Source organism: Neomonachus schauinslandi, chromosome 1 (assembly GCF_002201575.2).
Source record: "Neomonachus schauinslandi chromosome 1, ASM220157v2, whole genome shotgun sequence".
NCBI lineage: Eukaryota > Metazoa > Chordata > Mammalia > Carnivora > Phocidae > Neomonachus > Neomonachus schauinslandi.
In genome coordinates this window covers 53,683,930-53,698,460 of record NC_058403.1, presented here as the reverse complement: position 1 = coordinate 53,698,460, position 14,531 = coordinate 53,683,930, and the positions used below count along the sequence as shown (strand labels likewise).

The following is a 14,531-nucleotide window of genomic DNA, read 5'->3' as shown; positions in this document are numbered from 1 at the left end:
ATGTGGTGTATACATATAATGGAATATTATTCAGCCTTTAAAAAGAAGGAAACCCTGCCGTATGTGACACCACAGATGAACCTGGAGGATACTATGCTAAGTGAAATAGGGAATCATAAAAGAACAAATACTTCATGATTGTATCTATATGAGACATCTAAAATAGTCAAACGTGTAGAAACAGTAGAACGGGGAGTGCTAGGGGCTGGAGGGAGTGGAAAATAGGGATATTATTTAACAGGTATGAAGTTTCAGTTATGCAAGATGACTGAGTTCTAGAAATCTGCTGTACAACAATGTACCTATAGTTAGCATTAGTGTATTGTGCACTTAAATATTTGTTAAGAGGGTAGATCTCATGTTAAATGTTCTTACCACAATAAAGACAACAAAAATCATTGGAAGACAATATAGGTGAAAGGTCTTGGGGAAAATGGCAGGTTAAGTTTTCTAGAATAAGTGACAAAAGCCAAAGACAGAAAAAGAATATTTTGATACATCTAATGATATCAAATATTTAAACATTTATGTGGCAAAACGCAACACAAAATCAGAACAAGTTATATAAGATGGGAGAAATATTTGCAGCAGAAATCAGAAAATAAGAATACTAAAAGGAAATCTATAGTTCAATAATTATATGAACAGCCTAGCAGACAAATGATTAAAGGATACCACCAGGTGGTTTATTTGGCTTCTTGGCCATTTTTGGTTCCTCATAGTTGACAAGATGCTGCCTCACTGTTAAACAAAGACGTTAAAAAGAAAGACATTCTAATCTCTCTCCGACTAGGAAAAATTTAAAAGTATGCTAATATTAAGTGTAAATGTAGAGGAATAATCTCACACTGCTATTGCAGGGCAAAGGGCAGGGTTATATAATTTTAAGCACACACTTATACTTGACCCAGGGATTCCCTGCTTTGTAGCCACTCTAAGGAAACACTCACGTGTACACAAGAGGGCATGGATATGAACAGTGTTATTTACAAAAGGAAAATACTGGGAAAAACTTAAGGGCTTATTAATAGGGAAATGGATAAATTACAGCATGTCTAAATCATGGAATAGTATGTCACAGTTAATTTTTAAATGAAGTCATTTTTGTGTGGGCCAACATGGAAAAACCTCCAATGTGTTATTGGATTAAAAATAAGACACGGAAAAACCTCCAATGTGTTACTGGGTTAAAAATAAGTTATGGAACTATAAATACAAATACATACCATATTATACCTTTCACAGTAAAGAAAATGAAACTATTTCCACCGATACATAAGCACAAATGTATGTCAATACTTAGAAAAATGTCTGGAAGGATTCATACCAAATTGATAATGGTGTTTACCTCTAGGGAAGGAACAAAGATTGGGTGTGATAGCCAAGGAGATTTCAGATATAGATATAATAGTTGAGTTTTTGCAATGAGAATGAATTCATGTGTCATTACTATAATTTTAAAAATATTCAAGCCAAATGTTATCACTCTAAACAATTCCATTTGATACATTTTTCCCTCACAGGAAAGAACTAGAAATGAATCAGATGAATTTAAAGGTGGAGAAGGAGAAAGGCCTGGTGGCTCAGCTTCAGAACATGGCTAAAGAGCTTCAGGTAATCATTTATCAAATACCTGTGTGTAGCTATATGTAGATTCACGGTTGATAATAGGTACTTCAGTAACAAATGCTTTGTCAGGGTATCCATACGCTTAGCCAACTATGGACAGAAGCAGAAAAGAGCAGTGGTTAAGAAGGGAGACTGTGGCATTCCCCAGATAGGTGACTTGGGAAAATTACTTTTTAAACTTAGATTTTCTTATCTATAAAAACACAGATAATTTGTTGAGTATTTGCGGTGAACCAAACATTGTGCTAAAATCCTAGGCATTTATTTTTTCAGTTATTAATCTTCCTGACAATCTTGAGCTAATATTATTAAATGCAACAGTACATTTAAGTGGTAAGCATAGAGCCTGATCCATGGTAAGCATTCAGTGTTAGCAATTTAATTTTTTATAATGATTAGTCTTTGTGATTAGAAGGCAATTCCGTTTCTGTGCTGAAAATCTGTTTTGTATCTACTTGTAGTCTCAAAACATTATTTAATAATGGGAAGCTATTTATAAGTTTTAGACCAGGTAGCTGTTTTATACTATTTGACCATGTTATAGAGTAATATAAGTATGTATGGGTATATACATATACATACACACACATATATATAACTCCTTACATATGCTGTATGCATATACATCTGTATGATAGATGTTTTTCCTTTGGAGCTAAATATTTATCTCAGTAATATAGCCATTACTCAAAATAATTTTGAGCCTCTTTCTGATAATTATTTTCTGAGACATTTTGAACTGAATAAGAAAGTCAGTCTCACTGATTTATAGGCATGATTTCAAACACAATATTAATCTCCAAGCGATTATCTATCATATTCACCGGGCTTGTCTTCAAATGATACTTGACTTTACCCAAAATAAAAAGACTCAGAAGTTTCAGTTTATCCAAAAGACAAATTCTCTTCCCTTGATGACTTAAAAAAAATGCTCTAAAGATTATTTCTGAGGAGATGTTTCAGAAATGTTTGGTTTAATGATAGTATTGTTTGGGATAAAGTTATTGGATCCCAAAATAACTCGTTGGAAGGTGATCGTGTTTACTTGGGTGCGGAAGTCATAAATTTTTTTAGCACCTTTTCTGTCATAACTCATCTACAGATCTGGTAGCCTATGTATTGGCATGATCTAGAAATCAGCATTCTCTAGCCATGGTACTCTTATTTAAAGGAAAGGAAGACATATTCTAAAATAGATCTTATCCTTTTTCACCCCTAATCTATGCCTAATTATTAAAGGCAATGTTAATGAACATCAGTGGCTTCCCTGTATTCCAATGATGCTATCAAGATTTGTAGAGCTATTTGCCCTTACACTAAAAGGGTTTTGGGCTCTGGGGGTTCTTATCACTAATTTCCTTTATCTGGTAATTCTTCCTCTAATAGTATCAGATTACTATTCATGGTAGCAGTCCTCATTCCTCCACCAATTCTCATTTGTTACGTCAGATTTGCTGGTAGTTGAAATCACCTGCAGACTAAGGAGCCAAGTAACCAAGTTTGTCAGAATTGTGTGTAAAATTACATTGATGCTCTTTCTTATGAGTGAGTTGCTTGGATATTGGATATCAGAGATATTCATTCTATTCTTCAGATATTTGCCCAAGTTCCCAATAATTGAGATTGGTAAACTAATTCTAGAGGAGTGAGGTATTGTATATAAAATTCATGGTGTTAGTTTTTATTAAATCTCTTTAAATTTTTTTCTTGTTGTATGAAAAATGTTTCCTTATTGCTTTGGAAAGTGCTCTTTACTGTAGTTTCCCGTCCATGTATAGAATTTATGAAGTTGCTCATCACCAAGGACTGGGAGATCTGGAGGAACTGCACATTTGAATTCTGGTTTTTGTACTGATTTGGGGAAAATAATTTAATCTCTCTGTATTCCATCTTCTTTGTATAAAATGGGAACCAAGAGTGTTATGTGACTTTTCTTAGTGTTGAGAAATGTATAAAAAGTACAGTAAAGCTCTTCAGTATAAAATATACTACAAGTGCTTTGTAAAAGTCAAAATTATTTATTGCTGCAGATAAAGATACAGGCTTTAAAAAGGGAACTGGAAGTTGAAAGGACCACCCGAGCTAAGATGGAAAGGGAGAGAGCTGACCTCACCCAAGAATTGGAAGCCTTGAATGAGAGGCTGGAGGAGGCAGGACGTACCAGTTTGGCTCAACTGGACATAACTAAGAAACAGGAAACAAAATTTCAGAAGCTTCACTGAGACATGGAAGAGGCTACACTGTACTTCGAGGCAACTTCTGCCACTTTGAAGAAGAGACATGCAGACAGCCTGGCTGAGCTCCAAGGTCGGCTTGAAAATTTACAACACGTCAAGCAGAAATTAGAAAAAGACAAGAGTGACTTGCAGCTAGAAGTGGATGACCTCCTGACCAATGTTGAGCAGATGACCAGAGCTAAGGTAAACATTCCTAAGTCTACTTTACAGACTTCAGAACATGAAAGTAGGTGGGGGAGGGGAAGGGAAAGAAAAATAAACAAGATTGGTGACTTGAGGTGTTTGCTAATGGAGGCTATAGTTCTTTAGATTGACTAGAATCTGGCTTAATCTCAGTGGACATTGTGAAGGTCACGTGGCTATTACCTTAATGTAGCCTGATAGTAGCTTCTGGTTTTATTGGAATTCCAGTCCATGTTTCTTGTGGATCTTTCTGGTGACGACATAAATAAGTAGGGTGAAAAGTGAAGCCACTAGTTATGTGAGTGGCATGTCTCTCTTGAAAAATGGCATTGAGTGGGAACACTCCTTGGGGGTGGCTCAGACACTCTAGTGTTTGTCTCAATGAATGGTGGACAAAAAGAGCTTTGCTAACAGGAGAGACCTTTTCCCCCTCATCTTTTCTGGCATCTCTTTAACCAGCCAGCACTTAGAAGGACGTTTCACCATATGTTCTTTCTTCACTGAGCCCATTAGTCCATACAGTACAAGCTCTTTTATCAAATGACTAGTATCAGATCACAGGTAATGGCCATCCTACCTTCTGGTATTTGAGAAAAGGCTTATGTTAGGTTAAGCAGAACAAATACATACAACATTTTATTGAGCTTTGCTTCATTGTGCTTCACAGATACTGTGTTTTTTACCATTGAAGGCTTGTGGCAGCCCTAAGTTGAGCAAGTCTATTGGTGCCATTTATCTAACAGCATTTTCTCACTCCATGTCTCTGTGCCACAGTTTGGTAATTCTCACAACATTTCAAACTTTTTCATTATGATTATATTTATTATGGTGATCTATGATCAGTGATCTTTGATGTTATTGTTGTAATTGTTTGGGGGCACCAAGAACCATGCCCAATATAAGAAGGCAGACTTAATCGATAAATGTGTGTGTTCTGACTGCTCTGCCAAATGGCCATTCTCCTCTCTCCCTCTCCTTAGGCCTCTCTATTCCCGGAGACACAACAATATTGAAATTAGGCCAATTAATAACTTTAAAATGCCTTCTGAGTGTTCAAGTGAAAGGAAGAGTTGTACATCTCTCACTTTAAATCAAAAGCTAGAAATGATTAATCTTAGTGAGAAAGGCATTTTGGAAGCCAAGACAGGCTGAAAGTTGGCTAGGCCTCTTGTGCCAAATGGTTAGCCAACTTGTGAATGCAAAGGAAAAATTCTTGAAGGAAATTAAAAGTGCTACTCCAGTGAGCACATGAATTATAAGCAAGTGAAACAGCCTTATTGCTGATAATGGAGAAAGTTTTAATGGTCTGGATAGGAGATCAAACCAGCTACATCATTCCCTTAAGCTAAAACCTAATCCAGAGCAAGGGCCTAACTCTCCAATTCTGTGAAGGCCAAGAGAGGTGAGGAAGCTGCAGGACATGTTTGAAGCTAGCTGAGGTTCATTCATGAGGCTTAAGGAAAGAAGCTGTCTCTATAATATAAAAGTGCCAGGTGAAGCAGCAAGTACTGATGTAGAAATTGCAGCAAGTTTTCCAGAAGATCTGGCTTAAGTAATTCATGGAGGTGTCTACCCTAAACAAAGAAACTCAATGTAGACAGTCTTCTATTGGAAGAAGATGCCATCCAGAACTTTCATAGCTAGAGAGGAGAAGGCAATGCCTGGCTTCAAAGGACAGGCTAACTTTAGGGGCTAAAGTTGAAGCTAATGCTCATTTGCCATTCTGAAAACCTGAGGACCCTTAAGAATTGTGCTAAATCTACTTTGCCTGTGCTATAGGAATGGAAAAACAAAGCCTGAATGATAGCACATATTTGAAGCCCACTGTTGAGACCTACTGCTTGGAAAAGAAAATTCCTTTCAAAGTGGTACTACTCATTGACAATGCAGCTGGTCACTGAAGAGCGCTAATGAAGATATACAACAAGATTCATGTTGTCTTCATGCCTGCTAACACAACAGCCATTCTGTAGCCCATGGATCAAGGAGTCATTTTGACTTTCAAATCTCATGATTTAAGAAATACATTTTTTAGGTCTATAGCTGCCACAGATCCATCACTGATGGATCTGGGCAAAGTAAATTGAAAATCTTCTGGAAAGCATTCACCATTCTAGATTAAGAACATTCTACATTAAGAACGTTCATGATTCATAGGAAGACGTCAAAATATCAACATTAACAGGAGTTTTGAAGAAGTTGGTTCCAAACCCTTCTGGATAACTTTGAGAGGTTCAAGACTCCACTGGAGGAAGTAACTGAAGATGTGGTGGAAATTGCAAGAGAACTAGAATTAGAAGTAGAGCCTGAAGATGGGATTGAAGGGCTGCAATCTCATGACACAACTTTAACCTAAGGAGTTGCTATTTATGGATGAGCAAAGAAAGTGGTTTCTTGAGACAGAATCTACTCCTGGTGAAGATGCTGTGAAGACTGTTGAAGTGGTAACAAAGGATTTAGAATATTACATAAACTTAATTGATAAAGAAAGCAGCAGCAGGGTTTGAAAGGATTGACTCCAATTTCGAAGGAAGTTCTACCATGGGTAGAATGCAATCTAACAGCATCACATGCTACACAGAAATCGTCTATGAAATGACGAGTCAATTGTGTCAAAACTCATTGTTGTCTTATTTTAAGAAATTGCCACAGACACCCCAACCTTCAGCAACCACCACCTTGATCAATCAGCAGCCATCAACGTTGAGCAAGATCCTCCACCGGCAAAAAGATTATGACTCACTGAAAGCTCAGATGATGGTTAGCATTTTTTAGCAATAAAGCATTTTAAATTATGGCATGCACATTTTTTTTAGACATAATGCTATTACACAGTTAATAGACTACAATATAGTTTATGAGCACTGGGAAACCAAAAAATTCGCTGACTCACTTTATTGTGATATTACCTTTATTGCATGGTCTGGCACTGAGCCTGCAATATCTCCAAGGTATGTCTGTAGCCAGAGTCACATTCTCCTTGTGAGCAGAATTTGTAAAGTTATCTGGGAAAGAGACAAACCAACAATAAAACTTAATCTTCATGGACTATAGCCAGAAAAATGTAGCATTTCTTCAGAAAGACTGAGTGACTCCTAAAATATTTAGCATTAATTCCCTTTAAAAAGCTCATTAAGTAGAAAGAAACACAACCACCCTGCTTTTCCTTCCCTTTCTTTCTCCCCACTATCCCTGCCATCCCACCCTCAATTATCTTAGAATGTAAATCTAGTAAAGATTTAAGTCCTCTCTCCTCTTTCTCTTCTGTATTCTTCCTTTTATGTGGACTCCTCTTTCTCTCAGCAATGAAAGCATTCTTCCTCCCTGCCCTGTAGGCTTCATTTGCTTTCCTCAGCCCAAATGAGTCTCTAGAAGTCCTTACTCTTTATAGTCTACTGTGCCTCTTGTTTATCCTCAGGAATTCTTCTGTTTCTGCACGTCTTAGTAGGAATTCATAGTCATAAAACTGTTGATAGGTTCACCGTAAATCCATACTAATTAGATATGAATTTCATACTTTCCAATTTCCTCTAGAATTTCATTGCTGCTCAGAAGTTCTTTATTCTTCTAATTCACTGTTTTATTTTAAACAAAATCCTCCCTCAGATTCTAACCCTGACTTTCTAAATCCTTTTCAATAAATGGTAAGACCTAACTGATAAGATCAAGACCATTCAGTATAACTTCTCTCTTCACCTTATATTTTTCTTATACTCATCCATTTCTTTCTTGTCCCAAAGAATAAAAAATTTTTCCACATAACCATTATTCACCCATTGCAAAAACAAACCAAAATAAGAAAAACTTTTCCTTGGATACTAGGAGGAGGAAAGCAAAGTCTATCCATATCCGCCTCTGTCTCCTTAACCAAAGAGTATTGTTCCATTTATCCATTGCTGTATAACAAATCATCCCCAACCCTTGTAGCTTGAAACAGCAATTTATTATCATCTCTCTTGGTTCTGGGGTTGACAGGCTTAGCTCAGATGGCAGTTGAGACTGGAGTCATCTGAAGGTTTATTCATTCTCATGTCTGGCTCCTGGGCTGTACAACTAACTAGAATGGCTGGGGGCTAGTTGGAAATCTTTCTTGCCATGTGGCTAGTGTGGGTTTCCTCATAGCATGGCAAACACGGGGGACCTGGACTTCTTACAAGGCAATTTAGGGCACAAGAGCAAGTATTGCAAGAGACCAAGATAGATGCTGCAACAATTCTAGTGAGGCAGACTTACAGTGCAGTGGAGTGATTCAGTTAGAAGTCAAAGGTGGCATCTATACAAAAGTGTAAATACCAAGGGTGTTGGTCATTGGGGAGCCATGTTAGGAAGCTAGCTCCCACCAGCAGATATATATGCCTCACTACCTCCTCAATCCTGTAACCCCTGCTGTCTTTTATTACCCCTGCTCTTCTTAAAAGTATTCTCTTAAGTTGTTCTTTCAAAGATCAGTGATGTCTTCCTTTCCTCAAATAAGTGTGTCTAAAACCAAACTCATCAACTTCTTCTGAATCTGGTGTTTCTTCTGGACATTTCTGTCACTGGAACCCTGTTTCTTCCCATCACCCAGGCTCTAGGACTGTAATTGATTATTTGTTTCCTCTCTTGTTCTTTGCTTTCCAATCAATTCTTACAGCAGGTCAATTCTTCACTTACAGTTTTCCATTCTATTCTCACATGCGGGTAGGACTTTCATTACCTTTTAACTGGACTATTAAAGTGGTTTCCTAAATTATCTTTTTTGCTTCTAGTTTTTCTTTGTTTCAATCTATCCTATATAGTATCTATATGAATACCTCTAGACATGGCTTTATAGAATCATGTCCCTGCTTAACAGTGAACTCCAAACTGCTGCTTTTCAAAGTACCCTTTGGCCTGTGATCTGACTCAATTTGCCCTGCCAGTTTTAGATTCCATTACTTTGCTTCATGGGCCTTCTATTTCAGCCAAGCTAGAATGTTTGCCTTCCATCAAATATCCTTTTTCTACCAATATGCCTTTTCCAAACTAAGCCCTCTCCCTGGAATGCTCAAGTTCAACTTTCCATATTAAGATTTTATCTGTTTCAGAATTACTGTAGCACTTTTGGGATCCCTCTTGTACTACTGCATTATATAGTCTTTTAACTTTGCTTAAATAGAAAGCATCTCTAAGGCAGAAACTAGGTCTTATTTTACTCATACTCAGTACATGATACGCATAACCTGTATACTCAAGTACTATCATTAACTTTTACATATGCCTCTTGGGAATTCTATGGCTCATAGGTTCAGTGACTACCCAAGGTCATACAATTATGGTAGAGATGGGCCTCAACTCCCAATCCTGTTTATGTTGGTGGGTGGCCACATTCCACTGTTGCTGTAAATATTTCTTGGTGAGATAAATTGATTCTGTTCACTCTCATAGGCATATACATTATGCTGAAATTTCTCTTGAATTGTTTATTTCATCTTTTCCTGAATTATAATGCCAGGAATGCCAATACTCAGTGGTACAGTGGAAACTGAAGCATTTTCAAAAAGTATATTATGCTGACAGAGAAGCCCAGGGAAATTTAGAAGTTATAGGCAATCTCACAATTATCTTGATTATTTTGAATTCCCATTGGTTCCTGCATTTTTGGGAGACAGCATTTTTAGGCTGCATTTTAAGAATCAGCTTTAAGATTAATATACATTATTCCATTAACCTCTTCTTTCCCGGTATGAAAATTTAGTGCCTATCCTTTGTGCTTAAATTTGAATTTATACCTTCAGTTACAACCCATTTGAATGATATGTCCCTGTATAGGCTACCTTTAGATAAACAATTTCAATGTCTTTTGCAGATCCTGCTTATAAAAAATACATTGTAGATTGAAAAGGCTCTGCCAGTGGTTAATACTGCCCGTGAAATACCTACCATACGAAGCTATGCCTAAGAGCAAGTGTCTTTTCTGTGTACCCAGGTGGCTGCCTATTCTGCAGATACATACAGCCCAGCTGGGCCTTACTACACAGGAGTCTCTTAAAAACTGGAGATTCTCTGGCTCCTTTGCTTGCCATTTCCACACACCATTGACTGAGTTGTCTTGTAGATCTCTGTGTTCTGTCACCCTCAGCAAACAGGTGCAGAGCATAGAATATTGAGGGCCATAAACAGAAGTGCCATTCCTCACACCTGGATGTATTCCTCCTGTCCCAGTTAATGGGTCATTTTTTATTGGAGGCAACATAAAATAAAGATGGTTCACATAGTTATCATATTTTTATCCAGTTTCCTCTGGCACTCAGGATTCGTGACAATATGAGTCAACTAGGCTGTCAATGTAACGTTCCCTTTGTCATTACTACTTCATATAACAGATACTTAGGAATCTAGTATTTGACTTTTTTTTCCTTGCCTCTGCACAGGCCGTTATCAGTGCAAATCCTAATTCCAACACTCCCTAGCTGTGTGAACTTGGACAAGGTGGTTAGCCTCTCTGACTCTGTTTTCTCATTTATAAAACAGAGTCAGTCTGAACTCTTGAGGGATATTTTGATGAAAAAAAAAAAATGAGTGTGCCAACTTTGTCAAATTGCTTTTAGGAGTGAGAGCAAACTATTCAACATTCAAAATATAATTAAAAATTTCAGACCATCTAAAGAGTTACATATTTCACTACTATAGCTTTTTTCTAGTAGCCAGTGGAGAGTGGATATTTGAGTGTGCCTGACATTTAACCTCAGGGCTCTAACCTACGTGATTCTGATGACATTGTATAAGAAGCTGGCCATCAAATCTCTGCCAAGTTTAGTTGCACAATCACCAACAATCCTGGGTGTGCTATAGGACATCTTTGAGCTTGAACTATATGACATTCCTCTTCAGCCTCCAAATGAGCATGCACCTGATTTGGCTCTTTACTTGTTTGCTAATCAGTGGATGATATCTTGACCAAGTTAATAGTAAATTTGGGGGTTGGGGATTATAAGGAAAGCTTGAATATGACCTCTAAGTAAACTTTAGTGGGAATGTTGGCCAATCTCCCACTAAGGCAATAATTTGATTGTCTTAAACATTTATTAAGTACCTATTTTGTGTCAAGCATAGCAGACTGCCTTGGGGTTATAAGAAGATGCAATCTGGTAGTTTTTCATTGGGAGTTGTCACTAGTGTAAGCTTGAAGAGAATAATCTTCAACATAGAGTTGGCTCTAGCTGGAGGTCTCCAAGGCTTTTGCTGATTTAGGGGTTTTCCAGAGGACTAAACCTGGCATCTTTTAAATGTTGCTGGTCCTTGGCCATTGCCACACCACCACAAATTAGGTAAACATTCAGACTGTTAGGCTCACCACCAGATTTCACACACATCACCATTTTCTTGGAATGCCATTGATGTGATCCCCAATTCTTCCTTTTCTGTAGCACTCATTGTAGAAACAAAGATCTCATGGGACTGTTGTATGGATTAAGATTTAATATACGTAAAGAGCAAAACAAACAGCTATCTGTGGAACTATAGATCTATAGAACCACCAATGTAATTTCTGATCACATTAATAACAAGTATGCAAGCTACAGCTAGGTAAAGGAGATACAACCATTTTACATCTGGCAGCTCTTGGTCCTGTTTAAGAATCTTGAGTCTCAAACTTACTAGCATTAGTTCCAGGGTGTGGCAGAAATCTAATGGTTAGTTTGGTTACTTAAATCAGGTAGAAGTACAAAGGCCAAATGGCATATCCTTTCCTGCAAGCACGAAAAACCCAATCGGAGAAATTGGAATTTAGAATTTAAGTGTTAACTCAACAGGGTTACCTTGAGTCTGCAGCCTTAGTGATCCAGAGGATGCAGTTGCTTTCACAGTTCAAATTTCCATTATTAAGCCATTGCAGCTCAGATCTATCCTCTTTCTTCTATACTGCTTGGTCAGCCGTTTGGATTTCCTTTCTTCTTCCCCTGTTCCTTCCCTCTCCTCTGCCTGTCCCCAGTTGTTTATTGAGCTTCTCGTATGTGCTTGACACTATTCTAGGCACTGAGGGATTCTCTGTGATCAAACAGAATCTCTACTTTCATGAAACCTATTCTAGTGGGAGAGAAAGATGGTTAAATGTATAATATAATGTCAGGAAGTGATTATGTACTTCATCAATATTTGGCATGTTTCTTCCTTTAGAAGAACAAAGAATTCTAGACAGTGTCCCAATACCCAGAGAGTTGGGTTTCTATATGACACCTATAGCCTAAGAAATTTGGACCCTTAAAGGCCCAGACCTTGAGCTTATTGTGTTTACTGAAATTAGAAGATACAGCTTCCCAAATGTTAGCTGTGGTCTTCAGAGCAGAAGAGAATACAAGGGTCCCAGAAACCACACCCCCCTTTCTTATGCAGCTATTTCAGCCTGGACTCCATGAACCATATCCAACCCTTCATTCTCAGCTTATGGACTAACTCTGAGAAGCTCTGTAGTCTGTATGAAGAGCGCTTGAATGAAGCAAATGCAAAACTAGATGAAGTGACTCGGTTGGTAAATGACCTGAAAGCACAGAAGACAAAGCTATGGAGTGAGAATGGTAAGTAAATGTGCTGCTTTGGGTGTGAGTGAGCCTCAGTCCCAGCAGCCTGGTGGAGGGACAACTGAGATGATCAGTCAGTCACTGAAACGGAGTGAGCATTTAAAGATTCTAGGGGAGGAATGCAGCCTCTGATTTAACCTTGTCCACAGATACGCTCTTGTCTGGTGAGGGTTACCTCTGTGCTGGTTTGGGAGGCTCTGCCCAGCTTCCTTCAGGAAGGAGAAAAGCAATATGCAGTTGGATGAAGCAACTGCCAAGATCAAAGGATGGCAGGGGCTGTCCACACAGCCTATAAGACATGACTTTTTATAATGTCAACCTCATTGAAACAGACATTTTTTTCTAATTTTCAATAATAAACCCATACTTTTTTTTTTTTTTTACACTTAGTAAAAGCCATAGTCTGTACAATGGCCTACAAAGGCCACGTAATTGGGCCCCTCATTATCTCTCTGACCTCTTCTACTACTTTACCCTTCTCTCATTCTGCCTTGACTATGTTTTTAACACACCAGGCACACTCACATCCTAGGGTCTTGCCCTAGCTTTTTCCTCTGCCTGGAATACTCTAATAATTCTCCAGAGACTTGAAGATGAGGGTTAATCAAACAGATAACTGGGGGATGTCAGTATAGGCCTTGTTGAGAAGGTGACATTTGACTGTTCTCAATCCGTTTTCTCTCTGTGCTTCTTTTTTTATAGTATTTAATACCTTCAAACAAACTACATACTTGACATGATAAATGTGCTTATCTGTCTATCTCTGTCTGCAAGAATGTAAGCTTCATGTAAGCTTTGTTTTATTCACTGATGTATGTCAATCATCTAGAACAATGCCTGCCACTTATTGGTGCTGCACAAACATTTGATAAATAAAACGTAGAAAAATGTACACATTTTACTCTCTACTATCAGCTACTAATGATAGTTTTTTTGTGTGTTTTGTGGGTTTTGTTTTTTTTTCCCAATCTTTTACCTTGTGGCAATTTATTTGGGTTTTTTCTTTTTCAATTTGTCATGGTTTTTTTTTTTGGTATCTTGCATATTTAGTCATTTATAATGGCTGCTTCTAATCCATCAAGTAGAGGGACCATGGTTTACTTAACCTTGCCTTGTAGCTTGACTTGTTTCTCTGCTTTGAACAGCATGTGGCTAGATGTTTCTCTGTAATTAGAATTATTTTTAGGAATATGTTTCCAGAGATCAAATTCCTAGGTCAATAAAAATAAACAATACTCTTGATGTCCAGAGGCACACACTTTACCATGAGAATAAAGACCATTTGGGCTATATCACATCCTGCTAGTGGGCACCTGTTTCTAGATGTTAAATCTAGAATTACAGCTAAATTAAAATGGGCTGGTAAAACGAACTATAAACCTAGAAACCCAGAAGAAAGTGTTTTTGGTTCTAGCAGGGACACTGAAGAGGACTCTAATAGTGGGGGCAGGGTGTGTGACACTTGGCCTTGTTACAAAACCCCCAATTTGATCTCTGCCATTTAGGATGTAGTCTGTGGACTCCACAGTCCAGTGATAAGACTGGAGAATACCCCTATGTCCGGTCCTGCATGATATGCTGTACAAAATTGTTGTGATAGGCACTGCCTACCTCCCCCTAGTTATTGGCATTAATTTTCCACTCACTTTTTTGATGAGGAAATTAGTGGGTAAGTGAGTGAAGTGAAAGTGGGTGTGAGGTGAGAATTCTGCTCAGGATGGAGGACCCTTTCTTCCTTCCTTTAATTCTTACTTTCACCTTTTGGCTTTGTGTGAATTAAAATTTAAGTATCTACCTCTCCAAACCTCCCGTCCCCTCACTGGGTCTATGCTCCAGATTTTTTGCTGCTTCTTTGCTACTACCACTAGTCTCATGCCCTGCCCTGTCCACATCTCACACTCTGCTTTCAAAGCAAACCAGTGGTAAATGCGGTCGATTAAGT

At 38.0% G+C, this 14,531-nt stretch overlaps 1 protein-coding gene across 1 annotated transcript in view; it reads left to right on the top strand.

Moving 5' to 3' along the window:
• The window catches only part of MYH15 (myosin heavy chain 15), a 148,873-nt gene that overhangs the window by 74,003 nt on the left and 60,339 nt on the right, over nucleotides 1-14,531 (top strand). Inside the window, 3 exon segments of the mRNA XM_044919496.1 lie at nucleotides 1,524-1,614; nucleotides 3,660-4,055; nucleotides 12,466-12,586. Of these exon segments, the coding sequence (XP_044775431.1) occupies nucleotides 1,524-1,614; nucleotides 3,660-4,055; nucleotides 12,466-12,586 (608 nt within the window).